This window comes from Coenobita brevimanus, chromosome 46 (assembly GCF_032717465.1).
Source record: "Coenobita brevimanus isolate Jiangsu-jjx chromosome 46, ASM3271746v2, whole genome shotgun sequence".
In the NCBI taxonomy this organism is placed as follows: Eukaryota; Metazoa; Arthropoda; class Malacostraca; order Decapoda; family Coenobitidae; genus Coenobita; species Coenobita brevimanus.
This window is the reverse complement of record NC_136999.1, coordinates 11,309,756-11,330,219: the sequence shown is the minus strand read 5'-3', so window position 1 is coordinate 11,330,219 and position 20,464 is coordinate 11,309,756. Positions and strand designations below refer to the sequence as shown.

The 20,464-nt window shown below is 45.4% G+C and overlaps 1 protein-coding gene across 1 annotated transcript in view; it reads left to right on the top strand.

The window, feature by feature from the left end:
• Positions 1–20,464, top strand: part of LOC145398809 (CLIP domain-containing serine protease B15-like) — a 39,180-nt gene that overhangs the window by 13,042 nt on the left and 5,674 nt on the right. The window contains exons 3-4 of the mRNA XM_080271618.1: positions 9,953–9,999; positions 10,419–10,520. Of these exons, the coding sequence (XP_080127744.1) occupies positions 9,953–9,999; positions 10,419–10,520 (149 nt within the window). The remainder of the gene's footprint in view (positions 1–9,952; positions 10,000–10,418; positions 10,521–20,464) is intronic.

Below are 20,464 nucleotides of genomic sequence, written 5' to 3'. Positions count from 1 at the left end.
CTGCAGCCTGAACAATGGGGCAATCGAGTTCCACATGAACATAATCATAGTATTCATCTGAGTTCATGCCTCTACACAGCACATACTTCCCTGAGTTTACAGGCCCTCCAGTCACGTTTCTGCACACAGACTGTTGTGCACAGGTATCACGAACCACAGTAACTGGATAACTGATCCCATGAATTTTCACTGTGCCGTGACATATAAAAGGTTTACACCAGTCTAGGGACGATTTCTGAGGCAGTTCATCCGGAGGTGGCGTAGCATGTTGGGTAACCTTTTCAGCCTGAGCTGGCAGCGAGCACAGCCGGCTGAACTCCAGCTTTCCACAGACTTCTCCCTCACCGTTACCACTCTCCCAACTCCTCTCGTTCACCTGACTCGAACCTACAATTAGTGCCACTGGTTTGGCATTTTGGGAGGCCTTCCACTTAGGGCAGTTAGGCTTGATGTGCCCACTCTGTTTGCAAAAGTAACAAACTAGCTTCGAACTGGATACAGGGCTCTTTCTCCCTGAATTCTTTTTCTCCTCTGAACTTCCCTTGGACTGATTCACGGGAGATTTATCCCAGGCAGGGCCACTCACAGTCCTCTCCCTGGAATACTGAAAATTAGCGTACTTGACCCCCATACTCCGCAAGGCAAACACCCGGTCATCAGCCCACGTCGCTGCTTCCTTCACGGTCTTGAATCTCTTCTCCCTAATTTTAACACCAATTTCTTTGTCAGCCATGTTGGTAAAATATTCCATCAAAAGCAGTTCACGCACCTCGTTATACGAAGTGGCGCTCTCACTCAGCAACCACTCGTCTAACCTCTCCTCCAGATACCTGGCGTAGGCCATATAGGTGTCAGCAGGCCTTTTCCGAGCACCACGGAACAACAACCGATAAGCCTCTGGTCTAAGTTCATATGCCTTCAGGATGGCTGTTTTAAATTCATCATAATCATCTACATCCTCAGAGCTCAACCTATTATACACTTCAAAGGCTTTTCCCTTCAGCACATTAGATACCAACCCCACCCAGCGCTGCCTTGGCCACTCAAACTCCCTAGCCTTCTCAAACCTGACAAACCATTCTGTCACCTTCAACTCATCAAATGCTGGCACTAATTTTAGACTCCTTGAGAACCAACTCTCCCAATCCTCTGCACGGCCTGAGGTTTGGGTATCTGAAGTTGGTCTATTAGCAGTCACCTCCAAGCGAGTCTTCAGCTCAAATCGCATTTTTTCACGCTGCAACTCCATCTCTCTTGCACGCTGCATCTCCATCTCCCTCTCTTCTTTTGCACGCTGCATCTTCATCTTTTTTAACTCCAACTGCAACTGAGCCTCCGGTGACAAAACTCCAGGGTATATGGGAGTGGAATGAACAGCTCCAGGGAAAGCACCAGACATACCCGGGGGAACTGCTCTAAACTGGCTCGGCGGCATCATAGATGGTAATAGTGGGGTAGCAAAACGAGGCAACTCAGCACCATAGTCAAACTCAGGGCTCACACGGGGAGTACCTTTGCTATGTGCCTCTCGTTGTTCCATATACACAGGTGACTCAGCACGTACGCGATCTGGTGTAGACACGCGTGACTCCATGGCGACAAATCAATGGCAGTACTGAATAATGAAATACTAATGCTGACTGAGAAACTACAAACACATCAACTTCACCTCAAAGCACAGAGAACGCCAAGGTAACGATATCCTAGCAAGAAAAAGGCACTGTTAGGATATCCTGATGCGAGGTCGCCACTGTTACGGTGGCGAAAGCCCGGGGCTATTACAAAAAGACAAGTCAGCCTTAGATGATCGGCCTCCACTGCGTTGCAAAAATAACGCAGACCCCGGCACTGACACTCCGCAAACTAGAGAAAAACTGCGCAACGGAAAAGTACTTACTTAAGAACGCAACACTCTGTACTTTGATAATAAAACGGAACAGCCTACCTATAGATCTAGCCTACTATCGTCACTACCGGAAGCAATACCGCCCGAGACAGTATACAGGAACACCTCCCACTTACTTCCAGTGGTGACGACTTCTACTTAACCCGTGTCCAAGGGGGGAACGCAGTTAATAGCTCACGATGGTTCTCACTAGCCTTGAGCAAAGAAATGGGATTAACTGTGTAGGGGTTAGGGGTGTGTGTATGTACGTGTGTTGGGGAACGTTAACAAAGGCAGCGAGAAGACCACGGTGAGCCAAACTGGCCCTCCAAAGACAACACGGTTACAAAAACAAAATAAAATAATTACTTCCCTCAGTCAGCAACAAAAGAATAAAAATAAACTTAAATGAAAACGCCAGCTCGGCAGAAAAAAAAATGACTGGGGAGAGAGAGACTGTGCACACACGCACGATACGGAAGCTAGCTGGGAAGAGACTGAACCTGATCAAGGCTCGTGCACGGCAAAGCGCGAACGCATAATCAAATTAATTAATAAGAACTTATATTTGTGCCCCTCTCTCTCTCTATACAATGAATTGGTACTTCTAATGCAAGCAAAACATCATTAAATATACTGGTAGCTCACATAAGACAATCAAAATAATCAAATGCATACTCAGCATGGTATAAAATAAAATTGCCCTCAGTGGCGGGAACGAAAGAAACAAAAGAATTTGTAGCACTCGCTAATGTAAACTCCGCGAATGACGCGGATACATACTGCATAATCCCCCTAGCCCAGCTGTAACGGCTGCATCCGTGGGAACGGAAAGGCGGACAACGTAACACTGCCCTTCCCCAAGGGAAAATTTTGAGCCCTGGATCAAAATTTTCGAATCAAGACCCTGACCCCTCCCTGGATAAACAATCAGCAATTACGTTATCAGTCCCCTTAATATGCCTAACTTCTAAATTGTACTCTTGCAAAAGCAAACTCCAGTGGGTCAAACGCTGGTTCTTAAATTTAAACCTGTTCAAAAACTGCAGGGGATGATGGTCTGAATAAATCTTGATCACAGGGCCAAAAGGGGGCAGGTAGACAGCAAAGTGTTGCAGGGCCAGGATAATCGCTAATAACTCCTGCTCTATGACGGAATAGTTCTTCTGGGCTCTATTAAACTTCTTTGAGAAGTATGATATGGGATGTTCAACCTGGCCCTCATCTGGCTGCATCAACACTGCTCCTACCCCTACTCGGCTAGCATCAACTGCCAGCACAAAAGGTTTGTCAAAATCTGGTGCACGCAATATAGGGTGGTGGCACAGCAGAGACTTAACCGTAATAAAAGCTTGCTTACACTCGGCTGTCCACTGCCACTTCTTATCCTTGCGCAATAAGTCAGTAAGAGGGGCAAGCACTGTGGAGTAATTCCCAATGAATCTTCGGTAATAGCCGATCATGCCCAAAAATCGCTGGAGGGCACGGCGACACTGGGGTGCTGCAAAGTTGGAAATGGCATCCACCTTAGCCCGAGGTGGAGCCACTTGCCCATGTCCCACAACAAATCCAAGGTACTGGACCTTAGCACGTACGAACTCGCACTTGTCTAAGTTGACTACTAAGCCAGCTTCCTCCAACCGCTTAATGAGCATTTCCACATGATCAAGGTGCTCCTCCCACTTGGTGTCATACACAATGACATCATCGATGTAAACGACACAATTGGGTATGCCATCCACCACTTTATCCATAAGCCTCTGGAGAGTGGCTGGAGCATTCTTCAATCCATAAGGCATCACCTGGCACTGATATACTGCACCACTGACAACAAAGCTAGCCACTTGTTTAGCCCGTTCCGTCAGCGGGACCTGCCAGTATCCTTTTACTAAGTCAAGTTTGGTGATATAAGTGGCATTTCCCACCTTGTCCACAGAGTCATCGACCCGAGGCAAGGGATAAGCATCGGTCTTAGACAGTGAGTTAACCTTCCGGAAGTCCACACACAACCTAACCTTCCCATCTGGCTTCGGCTGCAAGGTAACTGGTGAACTCCACTCACTGAAACTCCTCTTGATCAATCCATGGTCCAACATATACTTGATCTCACTATCGAGAGCTTTCTGTCTGATAGGGTTGATGCGGTAAGGAGCTAATTTTACAGGCTTACTATCCCCAACGTCAATGTCATGAGTAGCCCAAGTTGTCAATCCCGGTGAATCTCCAAAAACTTTCGGATGTTTCCATAATCTGTTGCACAGCTCTTCTCGCTTTACTGGCTCAAGGTGTCGCAATTTCTCCACCAGAGCTGCATAACCATTGCCCTCCCATAGGTCAGCTGGTAACATCTCACCACGACTAAGCACTTCCTCCTGCTCCTCCAACTCACTACCAACCGCCAAAACTACAGGAGCGCTCTTATCCCTGGTTCCCTCAACGTCCACTCCAAAGTCACTTTCCAGGGACTGTGGCTGTAACCCTGGTCCACTACTCACATCACCGGCACCAACAGCTCCCTCCACAGCACGTTCCCTTGATGCCACGTCCTCCCTTCCCCGTCCTTCACATCCCAGGTGAGAGACATCAGCAGTCATCCCACAATGAGAATCAACTGGGCGGTAGTATGGCTTCAACATATTAATGTGGCACAACTGAGTACTCTTCCGCCTATCTGGGGTAACAATTAGATAGTCAAGTTCCCCAACTCTCTTCTTCACAATATAAGGACCACTGAATCTAGCCGCCAGAGGTTTTCCTTGCATGGGCAGCAGTGCCAAAACTTCATCTCCTTGCTTAAACTCACGACTTCTGACCTTATCGTAATGAGCCTTCATTTTCGCTTGAGCCCCGATTAGATGGTCACGGGCAAGCTCTAAAGCGCAATGCAGTCTCTCCCGAGTGCGGCAGACATAGTCAAGCATGGATTCCTGGTTGCCAGATTTGTTGTTACTCCAGGCCTCTCGCACCACATCCAAGGGACCACGAACTCTGTGCCCAAACACTAACTCATTGGGTGAAAACCCTAACGACTCGGTTGGTACCTCTCTCACTGCAAACATAACAAAGGGTACCGCTAAGCCCCAATCCTTTCCACTATCATAGCAGAAGCTGCGCAGCATGGTCTTTAAGGTCTGATGATGCCTCTCCAGGGCACCTTGTGACTGCGGATGGTAGGCACTGGACAAAATGTGTTTGATGCCCAACTCTGTCATTGTCTGCTTAAACAAATTAGATGTAAAATTCACTCCACGGTCTGACTGCAACTCCTTGGGCAGGCCAAAATGAGTAAAGAACAGGATAAGTTGCTTGACTACTGACTTCGCCTGCATGCTTCTGATTGGTATAGCCTCTGGGTATCGCGTTGTAACATCCATTATGGTTAACAAATACTTGTTTCCAGCAGAAGTAGGAGGTAAAGGGCCCACGATATCAATGATTACCCGGGTAAACGGAGGTTCAACTGCAGGAATGGGAGTCAAAGGGGCCACAGGAAGAACTTGATTAGGCTTGCCCACTATCTGACACGTGTGACAGCTCTTGATGTACGCAGCAACTTGTCCCGGCATACTTGGCCACCAAAAGTTATATCTTAAGCGCTGCACTGTCTTTCTGTTTCCCAAGTGACCTGCTAAAGGTCCCTCATGTGCTAACTGTATTAACGGCACCCTATACTGCACAGGCACCACCACCTGCACTAACTCACCCACTCCTCCATCCACCGTGGCGCCAGTGGGCGTCCATCGGCGATGTAAAACATTGTCTTTAATCAGGAACTCCTTACCACACTCCATACTTCTTTCTTCCCCTACTCGAGCAAACAAGGGCTTTAATGTTACATCCTCCTGTTGCTTCACCCTCAATTCTGCTGGCCCAACACCCGCCAGCTCTACTGAGGACTGAGATAAGGGACTGGTCGGGACACTGGATTGCGAAGGGCGATCAATCTCAGCGTCACCTCTAGTACACTCGACAGGGGGAGGAATGTCAGACTCCACACTGACATCATCATCACCTCTACCCTCAACAGTGACACTCTGTTCCTCAGGCGCGTTTGACGGTGGTCCTGCATCCCCGCAGTCGACCCCAGCGTCCTGAAATTCTCCTAATTCAGTCGATGGGCTGGGTTCAGTCTCCACACAGACACACTCAACACCACCTCTAGTGTCCTGAGTGGGAAGTGGCGGCGCCCATGCACGCATTCCCACTCTCCTCACCCACTACAGCAACACTCTGCTCACTAGGTTCCTCCATTGGTGGCCCTGCCTCACCACAGTCGACCCCAAGAACCTGTGACTTCACCAGTTCTTCCTCCCGGGCTGCAACCTGTGCCATAGATCTTGTAATTGCACAGACCGGGAACATGGCTTCCACTTCTGCATCAACTTCAATACCAATTTCTGGGGCGTCAAAACACTTCTCTGCCACAACAACTGGTGGGGGAAGAGATGGAAATACTTTCTCCCCAGCCAGGTCGTTCCCCAGCAGAAAATCAATCCCCTCTACTGGCATTACATCAGCAACAGCTACTTGAGCTGCAGCCTGAACAATGGGGCAATCGAGTTCCACATGAACATAATCATAGTATTCATCTGAGTTCATGCCTCTACACAGCACATACTTCCCTGAGTTTACAGGCCCTCCAGTCACGTTTCTGCACACAGACTGTTGTGCACAGGTATCACGAGCCACAGTAACTGGATAACTGATCCCATGAATTTTCACTGTGCCGTGACATATAAAAGGTTTACACCAGTCTAGGGACGATTTCTGAGGCAGTTCATCCGGAGGTGGCGTAGCATGTTGGGTAACCTTTTCAGCCTGAGCTGGCAGCGAGCACAGCCGGCTGAACTCCAGCTTTCCACAGACTTCTCCCTCACCGTTACCACTCTCCCAACTCCTCTCGTTCACCTGACTCGAACCTACAATTAGTGCCACTGGTTTGGCATTTTGGGAGGCCTTCCACTTAGGGCAGTTAGGCTTGATGTGCCCACTCTGTTTGCAAAAGTAACAAACTAGCTTCGAACTGGATACAGGACTCTTTCTCCCTGAATTCTTTTTCTCCTCTGAACTTCCCTTGGACTGATTCACGGAAGATTTATCCCAGGCAGGGCCACTCACAGTCCTCTCCCTGGAATACTGAAAATTAGCGTACTTGACCCCCATACTCCGCAAGGCAAACACCCGGTCATCAGCCCACGTCGCTGCTTCCTTCACGGTCTTGAATCTCTTCTCCCTAATTTTAACACCAATTTCTTTGTCAGCCATGTTGGTAAAATATTCCATCAAAAGCAGTTCACGCACCTCGTTATACGAAGTGGCGCTCTCACTCAGCAACCACTCGTCTAACCTCTCCTCCAGATACCTGGCGTAGGCCATATAGGTGTCAGCAGGCCTTTTCCGAGCACCACGGAACAACAACCGATAAGCCTCTGGTCTAAGTTCATATGCCTTCAGGATGGCTGTTTTAAATTCATAATCATCTACATCCTCAGGGCTCAACCTATTATACACTTCAAAGGCTTTTCCCTTCAGCACATTAGATACCAACCCCACCCAGCGCTGCCTTGGCCACTCAAACTCCCTAGCCTTCTTCTCAAACCTGACAAACCATTCTGTCACCTTCAACTCATCAAATGCTGGCACTAATTTTAGACTCCTTGAGAACCAACTCTCCCAATCCTCTGCACGGCCTGAGGTTTGGGTATCTGAAGTTGGTCTATTAGCAGTCACCTCCAAGCGAGTCTTCTCCAGCTCAAATCGCATTTTTTCACGCTGCAACTCCATCTCCTCTCTTGCACGCTGCATCTCCATCTCCCTCTCTTCTTTTGCACGCTGCATCTCCATCTTTTTTAACTCCAACTGCAACTGAGCCTCCGGTGACAAAACTCCAGGGTATATGGGAGTGGAATGAACAGCTCCAGGGAAAGCACCAGACATACCCGGGGGAACTGCTCTAAACTGGCTCGGCGGCATCATAGATGGTAATAGTGGGGTAGCAAAACGAGGCAACTCAGCACCATAGTCAAACTCAGGGCTCACACGGGGAGTACCTTTGCTATGTGCCTCTCGTTGTTCCATATACACAGGTGACTCAGCACGTACGCGATCTGGTGTAGACACGCGTGACTCCATGGCGACAAATCAATGGCAGTACTGAATAATGAAATACTAATGCTGACTGAGAAACTACAAACACATCAACTTCACCTCAAAGCACAGAGAACGCCAAGGTAACGATATCCTAGCAAAAAAAAGGCACTGTTAGGATATCCTAATGCGAGGTCGCCACTGTTACGGTGGCGACAGCCCGGGGCTATTACAAAAAGACAACAAGTCAGCCTTAGATGATCGGCCTCCACTGCGTTGCAAAAATAACGCAGACCCCGGCACTGACACTCCGCAAACTAGAGAAAAACTGCGCAACGGAAAAGTACTTACTTAAGAACGCAACACTCTGTACTTTGATAATAAAACGGAACAGCCTACCTATAGATCTAGCCTACTATCGTCACTACCGGAAGCAATACCGCCCGAGACAGTATACAGGAACACCTCCCACTTACTTCCAGTGGTGACGACTTCTACTTAACCCGTGTCCAAGGGGGGAACGCAGTTAATAGCTCACGATGGTTCTCACTAGCCTTGAGCAAAGAGATGGGATTAACTGTGTAGGGGTTAGGGGTGTGTGTGTGTATGTACGTGTGTTGGGGAACGTTAACAAAGGCAGCGAGAAGACCACGGTGAGCCAAACTGGCCCTCCAAAGACAACACGGTTACAAAAACAAAATAAAATAATTACTTCCCTCAGTCAGCAACAAAAGAATAAAAATAAACTTAAATGAAAACGCCAGCTCGGCAGAAAAAAAAAATGACTGGGGAGAGAGAGACTGTGCACACACGCACGATACGGAAGCTAGCTGGGAAGAGACTGAACCTGATCAAGGCTCGTGCACGGCAAAGCGCGAACGCATAATCAAATTAATTAATAAGAACTTATATTCGTGCCCCTCTCTCTCTCTATACAATGAATTGGTACTTCTAATGCAAGCAAAACATCATTAAATATACTGGTAGCTCACATAAGACAATCAAAATAATCAAATGCATACTCAGCATGGTATAAAATAAAATTGCCCTCAGTGGCGGGAACGAAAGAAACAAAAGAATTTGTAGCACTCGCTAATGTAAACTCCGCGAATGACGCGGATACATACTGCATAATCCCCCTAGCCCAGCTGTAACGGCTGCATCCGTGGGAACGGAAAGGCGGACAACGTAACAATATATATATATATATATATATATATATATATATATATATATATATATATATATATATATATATGCATTAATAACCTTAGTCCAGTGGCAAGACATAAATCTAAACCATAAACCATCTTCATTCATTGTCCTAAACTAGTAGGCTACTGTATAGTGTTCTGATGGGTACCAGTATTTGTTAATCTTGAAACTGCCATCCAAAAAAGATATTTCCTGATATTCATTACCTATGTATCAGTCTTCAGTATAATTTATTAGTGGAAAATGCAATCATAAGGGATAATATTATTATTAGTGATATACTGTAACCACCTGACCTTTCCTTTACCTTATGTCATATTGTCAGGTGGAACCCACTGTGGCTCCATTTGTGTCAGGGCCTGTTTGTGCCTCGGTCATATTCTAGATGGTTTTGTAGCACCTCTTATTATCGACTTATTGGGCATATTACACTTGGACATTCTCTTTTATGGTTACTGTATATCTCTTTGTTGTCGACCTAGCTTGTATCAGTAACTATACGAGAATATTAATTCCATAAAGAATGGTGATGATGATGATGATGATGATACAGTATAACCCATATTCTGTGGACACTGGCTGTGATTGGTCGCACTTTTGTGTCTCCTCCCTTTTCTCTCTCTGTTGTTCTCGGATTGTGCCCACCCTGTTGGATGATAATTGTGATGATGGTTGTGATGATGATGATGACAAAGATGGTGATAACTGTGATGACAGCAAGTGATGGTGGTGATGATTATGTAATAAGTCTGCACTCTTTCGCAGGACTGGCAACAAGCTGGTGTGCTGCCCTTCAAAACCAACGGATCTGTGTGAGTTTAATTCTAATTATGTCCAAATTGTGAAATTGTATTTGTTATGAGAACGTTACCCACATTCTGAAAATTAATTGTCTGTGCTGGGATTTGACAGTTACAGTGTAATCATTATATTGTACTTATTTTGATATTGTGTTTATTGTTGTTGACTGTGAGCATATAACAGTTTTGGATGAATTATACATGCATACAGAAATTATGCAGATGCTATTACAGACAAAATTTATTCATGTCATTAGGATAAATGGTAAGCATTTTTTTTTAACCTAGTATAGGTACTACTGTACAATTCTGTGACCTTTGGAGTCTAACAAATGTATCGTTTCGCAGAATATGGTGCAAGAATTTCATAACAAGTGAATCTATATTATCCGTAATCGTACTTATAATCTAACTGCTGACCGTTCCTCCAGCAAGTGAGAGCTGTGGCCGTAGCACCCTGGCAGAGCACCAACGTGGGGGAGTGGCACACCGTGGTGCATGGCCTTGGTTGGCTATGCTATACTTGCCTCATGGTATGATATCACAATTCTCCATTGTAATTTTCTATCCCAGATCCATCCATCCATCCATCATCCAATCCTGTGTTGCCCCAAGAGGAGCGTAAGAGCCCGGGGCTAGGCAAGTTGGTCCTGACATTTAAGATGAGTGACCAGCCTCACTCATCCCTGAGTGGCATTACAGGAGCAATAAACCCCAACGATCCCTTGGATATAAACCTGCACCAGCTCAAATCCGATTTGGTCACCTTAATTACTCACTAAATCACCAGGCGCCATAATTTGGATATATGGTTACCACCCAGCATAGTTAATGTTTACCTGGTGTACAGGAAACCATTTGGCTTGTCACTTAGTGTAGAGTCACCCATAGGCAGAAGGAAGAGGAAAAAATGAAGGAAAGTAAGACAGAAGAGGGAGTGTAAAGTCCCCTGTAGGCAGAAGGAAGAGGAAAGAGTAAAGGAAAGAAAGAAGAGGAAGGAAGACAGGAAAGGGCAGACACCCAAAGCAGCACTACCTCGAGTGAGTGGATGGTGGGCGTCCCCATCTGTCTCAGATACAGTAGTAAATTCAATCTCTAACTTCTCTATCCCTAAGATTCAGTCTCCATGATATAAGTCCTCTGTATGTGCTGCCTTTATATGATATCCCCCCCCCCTCTGTCGCTAACTGTGTAAGGTTCCAGTTAGTTATTCAACTGAGTTTTGTTTGGGGATCTTGATATTAGAGATTGGTTTATACCAGAGAGTATTAAATAGTCTCTGATAAAAATGTTATACTGTAAACTAGTTATATTGTAGACTAGATATATTGTAGGCCGATAATTGTTATATATTGTCGATTAGTTACGATATATTATATACTATGCTGTCAACTGATATTACTGATTAATTACCATGTAGAATGGTGACGAATTACTGTATATCATAAACTAAGTACTGTATATTGTATACTATTATATGGCTGAGTGATTATATTCAAGACTGACACTACTGGATGCTGATTTAACTCCTAGAGGACAGAAAGCCACCCCTAAGCTAAATAGAATCATGTGACTGTGGGAAGAATTAGTAGTTAATATTTCCTTCCCCCTTTCCAGGTTAATCCCTTCAGTCCAGTGATGTGTTTTATTGATTTACTATTTCCTTATAATTTCATTCTGCTTTTAGGAGACCTCTTGTATAGCAAAGGGAATATCGGACCCCTCCGGTTCAGCAAGTTTCGCCTAAGCTGAATATAATAGTTGTGAATAATGCTGCATGAATATGATGGAAAATATGTCTTCAGATGTTGTTGTTATAGTAGTAGTAGTAATTGTTCCCTAGGCAGACTGGCCGAACAGTCCCGAGACCCTAAGGAAAGCCACGGCCGAGACCGGGCTTTCCCAAAGAGCTCTCAGGGAGTGTGTGTAGTGTTGTCGGTACAGGCAGTTGCGTACAATGCAGTCTCCCATAATGTGCTTAATAGTATGGGATGCTGTTGCATCCTGGACAGGCGTCAGCGATGGAGTCATCTGGCCTCTTTTAATAACTCAAGAGGGCTGGATGATGCTCATATCTCAGCCTGGCCAGGTGGACTCTGTCCTCACGAGGGAGGTAGGATTCAGAAGGGTGGATATCAGGAGGCTGTGCATGCAGCGGTGTGTTATCTTAGAGTGACTGAATGGAGCGGCGAGTGATCTGAGCATGGATATGCTTCTGGAAGCTGGTTTGAGGCGGGCAAGGGGGAACGATGACAGTATTTGTGTATGATACCGTGTGCTGGGTGTTGTTTTGATGTTCCTTGGTGTCTGGGGAAGTGCTGCCATGTAGTGTAGTTGATGGTGTGGGTTTGTGGAGGCTGCGGCAAGAATTTGTGTGCCTCTCACGTCCAGACGATCCTTGTCTTTGAAGACTTTGGTTTCTTGGTGTAGGTGGTCTGTGGGTGTAGTAGCTATGCAGACTGTGACTATTTTAGAGCCTTGTTCTGTATGGTCTGTAAAGTGTTGTAATGAGTTTTAGTGAGGTTAGAAGCCCAAGCAGGGCTTGCATAATTCATCACTGAATGTATATATTGTTTGTATACTGTGGTGGTGGTTTCTTTGTTGTGTCCAAATGTTGTATGGGCAAGTGACCTTAGAGTGTTGAGTCTTGTGTTTTTTTTTGTTTTTTTTAATGTTTGTGATGTGTTGTTTAACTGACATTGATGTATTTTATGTTACACCAAGGATTTTGTGTGTGTGTGTGTGTGTGTGTGTGTGTGTGTGTGTGTGTGTGTGTGTGTGTGTGTGTGTGTGTGTGTGCGCGCGGTAGGGAAGTGTTGTTTATGGTGAGGTGTGGAATGTGACTATGTTCTGCTGTCCATTTTGTGAGAAGGGCCACCGTAGATTTGGCTGGTGGCTATTGTGAGTCTGTTTGTGGTGAACCATTTGGGTTGTGTGTTGAGGTAAGGTTGGAGGATGTGTGCGGATGTGTTTTGCGTTATTGGTGTGTACATGTAAGTGTTATGTTGTCTGCATAGGAAGCTGTGTGTATTTGTGGTGTGTGGGTTGTGGGTATGTCATGCATGTTAAAGTTAAAGAGAATATGGGACAAAACAGATCCTTGGGGGACGTTGTTTGTGAAGAATCTGATGTTCGATGACTGACCAGTAAATGTTACATGTGCACATCTTCCTGCTAAATAGTTTGCCAGCCATTTGTGTGTGTGTGTGTGTGTGTGTGTGTGTGTGTGTGTGTGTGTGTGTGTGTGTGTGTGTGTGTGTGTGTGTGTGTGTGTGTGTGTGTGTGTGTGTGTGTGTGTGTGTGTGTGTGTTATTGTGCATGTTTGTGCTGAATATTTTATTTGTGAGGTTGTGGCGAGGGATGGCATCAAAAGCTTTGCTAATGTCTTGTGTGACTAGGAGTGTTCTGTGTGGTGGCCTAGCTGAATTCATGCCATCAAAAACTCTTTGTTTAAGGACTGAAAGAAGAGTGTTTGTGGAGTGTAGTGGCCTATAACCATGTTGTGATGGGGCGAGGGGGATGTGTGTAACTAATTGTAATGCCAGTTGCTCAGTGATTTTAGAGGGGGTGCAGAGGAGTGTGATGAGGCAGTGTGAAGAAGGTAACGTGGGGTCTTTGTTGGGTTTGGGAATAGTGATGATAATGCCATGCTTCCAGATGTGGGGTATTATGTTGTGAGTAACTGTAGTTTGATATGTTGGTGAGTGCGTGTATGCTTTGTGGTCCAAGGTGTTTAAGGTGTATGTTGCTTATGTTGTCTGGGTCACAGGCAGATGTGTGCATAAAGTTGCTAATGATGTGCATCGTCTGGTTGTAAGTGAAAGGTGTGAAGTTTGGGTCTGTGGGGAACTGTCTCCCGTCGGATGACATGTCGGTCATCGCGTGTGGGTTTAGATGGCTGACGTGTGAAAAGTGATTGATGAGAGTGTTTGCATGTTGTTTGTTTGAGGGTATGGTGTATGTTGTTGCGATGACAGTGAGTGATTGTGTAGTGTTGCTGTTGGAGGGTGTGATGCTGTTTAGTGTTTTGTAGAGTTTGCTGGTGTTTGTTTTGTGATCAAGTGTTTGGAGATAATTATTCCAATTTAGTGTTTGCTGTTCTGATATTATATTGTTTATCTCAGTGCTGAGTTTTGTATTTGTTGTACGGTGTCTTGTGTATGGAGTGTTGGGGTGTGTTGTAGTGAGTAGCGTTGACTGATGAGGCATTGAATTTCTAATGTGAAGTTAGGCTTGTGTCTCTTTTTGTTACCTGTAGGGATGTGTCTTTTATCTTTGTTTTGAATAATTATATTGAAAGTGTGCACAACAGTGTTGATGTTTGTGATGGATGTACTGTTTGATGTTTCAAACTGTTGTCCTGTTTCAGTTGTGAAGGCCTCCCAGTTGGCTGTCTTATAATTTGTGTATGTGTGTCTATGGCGAATGATGAGGTGAAAGAGAGAGAGATTGTCCAGGTGCTTGAGGGTGCGAAAGTGGATGTATGTGGAATAACTGAAACAAAATGGAGAGGAGAAAGTGTGAGAGAATGGGAGTATGGATGGGGTATATGTGCAGGAGTAGGTGAGAATGAGAGGGCAAAGGAAGGAGTATGTATAGTTGTGAGTAAAAGATGGAAGAAGAGCATAAGACAGTATGGTCAGTTGGGTCAAGGATTGTGTGGGTAAAGTTGAAAGTTGGAATACAAATGTGGGCGATTGTGTGTGTGTGTATGTGCCAATGCAAGATCGTGATAGAAGAGTGAGAGAAGAGTTCTGGACCAATGTAGAAGTGTGCATGGAAAAGTTTGAAAGGAATGAGAGTGTTTTTGATCGGTGATATGAATGGTAAAGTTGGGAATGTGACGGTGGATGGAATAATTGGTGAGTGGGGTGTGCCTGCTGAGATAGATGAGAATGGGAGTGCGTTAGTGGACATTTGTGCTGGGAGGGGGTTGGTGATAGCCAATACCCTCTTCAGGCATAAAATGATCCACAGGTATATATGGCGAGTGATGAGAAGGGTGGGTGGTGAACTGAATGAAAGGAAGGCAATGATTGATTATGTGTGTGTGGATGAAAGGATGCAAAGATGTGTAATGGATGCAAAAGCTTATAGAGGTTGGGGGAGTGGACTTTCTGACCACTACTTGGTGGTGGCCAGAATTAGGATTCAAGTAAGATGGAGGAATAGAAGAAGGGAAAGACGAGAGGAAGGAGTAGTTGCAAGGAGAGTAGAAAGGTTACAAGAGGATGAGAAAAAGGCAGAGTATAAGAGAGAAGTGGAGGAACGACTGGGCAAATATGAATTGGAGCAGATGGGAGACGTGGAAGGTGTGTGTAGGATATTTACAGAAGAAATATGTGCAGCATGTGATATGGTGTGTGGAGGGAAGAGAAGACGGAGGGGGGTGCAAGGAACAGCGTGGTGGACTGAAGAGGTGAGACAGGCTGTGGCACAAAAGAAGAAAGCATACAATGAATGGATGAGAAATAGGGGCGTGGAAGAAGTTGAGAGGCGGAAGAGAGAGTTATATGTAGAAAGAAAGAGAGAGGTGAAAAGATTAGTAAGAGGGAGTAAGAAGAGAGTGGATGAGGAATTTGGAAGGAATTTGAGTGTAAAGTGGAGGGACTGTAAGAAAATGTTCTGGAAAGAGGTGAAAAGAGTAAGACAGGGTGGAAGTGAAGTTAGCAGGGGAGTGAAAGATAAAAATGGTAGATTACTAGTGGAGAAGGGAGAAAAAGCGAGCAGATGGAGAGAACACTTTAAGGAATTGTTGAACATAGAGGATGGAAGTAATGCGAGTATAAGTGGCTGGGGAATGACTGGGAGAAGGAGGGAGGTGAGAAGACAGGAAGAAATCAGTAGGATACAAGTTGTGGAAACAATGAAGAAAGTTAAATCGGGGAAAGCCCCAGGAATTGATGGAGTGTGTGGTGAAATGCTGAAGCATGGGGGAGAGATAGTAGTAGAATGGACTCTCCAGGGAAACGTCGCCTGTGGCATTTTGGAGCCGCGGATTGGGAGGCCCTCAGGCAGTACTTCTTTGATTTTCCCTGGAATGATTATTGTTTCCATGGCCGGGAGCCATCTGAGTGTGCCTTGTGCATTACGGAGGTTATTCTCTCGGGCATGGAAGCATACATTCCTTTCTCATATCCTTTGACTAACGCAAGAAAGCCTTGGTTTAATCACACTTGTTCTAATGCTGTCCACAACGAGGAGAGAGCCTACAAAAGGTACTGGAGCCAACCCACCCCTGAATCACATCATCTTTACGTTTCTACCCGGAATCGTGCTAAGTCTGTTCTTCACTCTGCTAAAAATAATTTCATCCGTACTAAATGCTCTCAACTCTCCAACTCGAATTCTTCCCGCTCCTTCTGGCACCTTGCCAAAAACCTTTCTAACAACTTTACCTCATCATCCTTCCCTCCTCTTTTCTACTCTGATGGTTCTGTAGCTATTTTTTCTACTGATAAAGCAGATCTCTTTGCACAGACTTTCTCCTCCAATTCTACCTTAGATGATTCCGGTGCTGTTCCTCCATCACTTCCCGCCTCTGATTTCCTCATGGCTGACATTAAAATTTCTTCAGCTGATGTATTTTCTGCCATCACTGGCCTCAATACTAACAAGGCATATGGGCCTGGAGTCCCTCCTGTTGTACTCAAGAACTGTGCTTCTGTGCTTACACCCTGCCTAGGCAAACGCTTTCGCCTTTGTCTGTCAACTTGTACCTTTCCTTCTTGCTGAAAGTTTGCTCTCATTCAGCCAGTCCCAAAGAAGGGTGACCACTCCCAACCCTCCAACTATCGTCCAATTGCTTTAACGTCCTGTATTTCAAAAGTTTTCGAGTCAATTCTCAATAGAAAAATTTTAAGGCATCTTTCCTATCACAACCTTCTTTCTGATCATCAATATGGGTTCTGTCAGGGACGCTCCACTGGTGATCTTCTCACCTACCTTTCAGACTCCTGGTCATCCTCCTTTCGGGACTTTGGCGAAATCTTTGCCATTGCACTTGACATCTCAAAGGCTTTCGATCGAGTCTGGCATAAATCTTTAATTTCCAAACTGCCCTCTTACGGTTTCTATCCCTCTATCTGTGCCTTCATCGTTAGCTTCCTTTCTGGTCGTTCTATAGCCGCTGTTGTAGATGGCCATCGTTCTTCTCCTAAATCTATCAACAGTGGTGTTCCTCAGGGCTCTGTCGTATCACCAACTCTCTTCCTTCTATTCATCAATGACCTTCTAAGCTGTACATCTAACCCTATCCACTCATACGCTGATGACTCCACCCTTGACCTTTCCATTCGGTTCCTGCAACGCCCATCTCAGCAGTTACTTCAACAAACAAGGGATGAGGCTATGGCACACCTAATGTCTGACTTGGCTCATATCTCTGACTGGGGTAAAAATAATCTTGTTGTTTTTAATGCATCAAAGACTCAGTTCTTACACCTATCAATCGCCAAAATCTTCCACAGGTATACCCACTAATGTTTAATAATATTCAGCTTAATCCTGCATCATCCTTGAACATGCTTGGGGTTTCATTTACACGGGACTTATCTTGGAAAGATCATATTACATCTCTTGTAAAATCTGCTTCCAAGAGATTGGGTGTGCTAAGCCGACTCCGTTCTTTCTTTACCCCTGCACAATTGTTGACTATACAGGGGTTTTATCCGCCCCTGTGTGGAGTACAACTCTCATGTGTGAGGAGGCTCCTCACACACAGCTCTTCTCAATAGAGTGGAGTCAAAGGCTTTTTGTCTCATTAACTCTCCTCCTCTTACTGACTCCCTTCAACCTCTGTCTCTTCACCGCACTGTTGCATCTTTATCTCTTTTCTATCGCTACTTTAGTGGTCACTGCTCCTCTGAACTGTCTGCATGCATTCCTCCACCTCTACGACGAGCGCGTAGCACCCGTCTAGCAGCAAACTCTCATCCCTTTTCTGTCCAACTCTCTAATGCAAGAGTTAACCGTTACTCCCAGTCCTTCATTTATGCAACAGGTCAACTCTGAAACTGTCTCCCTCTGTCAGTATTTCCTGCTGCCTATGATCTCCAGTCTTTCAAACGCAGTGTGTCCAGGCATCTCGAAATGAATGGATGTTGAATTTGGCTCTCTCTTGTATTTTGTTTTTCTCTTGGAGGGAACTCTTATTGCGGGCTCATGGCCTTCGGTTCCTTCTTCCTCGCATTAAAAAAAAAAAAAAAAAAGATTGGCCTGGGAGGAAGGTAGAGTCTTGGAGGATTGGAAGTCAGGTATAATTATTCCCTTGTACAAAGGAAAAGGGGAAAAAGAAGTGTGTGGTAATCATAGGGGCATTTGTCTTCTAAATATAATAGGAAAAGTGTATGGTAGGATACTTATTGACAGAGTTAGAGAAAGAACAGAGAAATTAGTTGGAGAAGAACAGGGAGGCTTTAGGAAGGGAAGAGGTTGTGTAGATCAGATATTCATTCTTAGATCTTTAGTGGAAAAGTTTCTAGAGAAGGGAAAGAAGTTGTATGCGGCTTTCATGGATTTGGAGAAAGCATATGACAGGGTGGATAGACAAGGATTGTGGAAAGTGTCAAGAATATATGGAGTAGATGGGAAGTTGTTGAATGCTGTGAAGAGTATGTACGATGGTGCGAAGGCTGCAGTGCGTGTGGATGGTGAACTAAGTGAATTTTTCTCGTTGAAAGTTGGGTTGAAACAGGGATGTGTCATGTCTCCATGGCTGTTCAATCTGTACATGGATGGGGTAATAAGAGAGGTACAAGGTAGGGTAGTGGATGTTGGAGTGGCCCTAGTGAGAGAGGATAGTGTTTGGAAACTCCCTGTACTGTTGTTTGCAGATGATACTGTGTTGTTGAGTGAAGACGAAGGGGAGCTGCAAGGCTTGGTGGATGAATTTGGGAGAGTGTGTAAGAAACGGAATCTAAAGGTGAACGTAGGGAAGAGTAAAGTGATGGTCTTTGAGAGAGGTGAAGTCAGTGAATGTACAGCGAGGTTGTGATGAGTAAGGATGGAGGTTTGGAGGGTGAAGTGCTTGAAAGGGTACAGCAGGGAAGAAAGGTTGCTGGTTCTTTGAAAGCAGTGATAAGAAACAGGGAAGTAAGCATGGAAGTGAAAAAGTTACTACATGACAGTATTGTGATACCAACTCTAACGTATGGAAGTGAAGCTTGGACGTTGTTGGAAGGACACAAGTCAAGAGTGAGAGCAGTGGAAATGAGTTATTTAAGAGGAGCCTGTGGAGTCACATGGAGAGACAGGCTGACGAATGAGGATATAAAGGAGCATTGTGGTGTGGATGTGGATGTGATAGGAAGCATTATGAGGAACACACTGAGGTGGTTTGGCCATGTGGAGAGGATGGAGGGTGAAAGACTGACGATGAGAGTGTATGTGAGTGAGGTGGAGGGGGGAAGAGGGAAGGGGAGGCCGAGGATGAGATGGAGGGATGGGGTGGAGAGGTATATGAGAGAGGGGGGTGTGAGTTGGGAGCAGGGCAGTGAAATGGCGGGGGACAGGGCGACTTGGAGGCGATTTGTTTGTGGCCACCCCAAACGGGATTGAGGCGTCTGGCAATAGATAGATAGATAGTGTCTATGGCCAGCTGGGGTGATTCTGGTTTTGGTAGTGGTGATGATTGGGAGGTGGTGAGAGCCAAGGGTTTTGACCATTCTCCAGGATATTGTGGGGGCGACATCTGGGAAGCAAACGGTGATGTCTGATGATGATGGCAGGAAGAGGGCTTGGTGTGGTGATGTCTGGTGATGATGGAAGGAAGAGGGCTTGGTGTGGGATATGGGTATGTTGATGGGGATATGGGTATGTTGATGGGGATTTTTGAGGATGAAAAAATTATCTGTTTGGGATTGTAGTACCAGCCCTCTGTCTTGTCAGGGTTGTTGACATGCCAGGCCGACACCTTGGCGTTGAAATCACCACCCAGGATGATGATGGGTATGTTAGTGATGTGGTGTATTTGTGGAGAGTAATTGTGTGGTACTGTGGGGGATGATTGGGGGGGAATGTATGTATTGGCGATTGTTATGTGTGCTTTGTTGCCACTGCGTATTTTAATTGATTGTATTTCTTTTGTGTCATGTGGGGAGAGAATTGATTTTCTGTATGCACTAGTATCTGAAAAGTTGATGGATTTGTGTACCAGGGTGATGAGTCCACCGCCACTGCCATCGGCCCGGTCTTGTCTAATGGTGGTGAAATTATGAAATGTAGGTGTTTTTTGTGTTCTGCATAGTTTTGTTTCTGTAAGACGGCAATGTGTATGTTTTGTTGCTTGATGAATTGTGTGACTTCTTGTTTTTTGGTGTTTGTGTCACTTATGTTTATTTGAAGAATGTTAATGTTGTGTGTATGATGAGTGTCGGGTGCTGTAGCACGGGGGGGGAGGTGGGGGTGGGGGGGAGGGTAAAGGGTAGGAGAAGTTGTGATAGAGATAAGTTGTTGTTGTTGGTGGTGGTGGTGAATC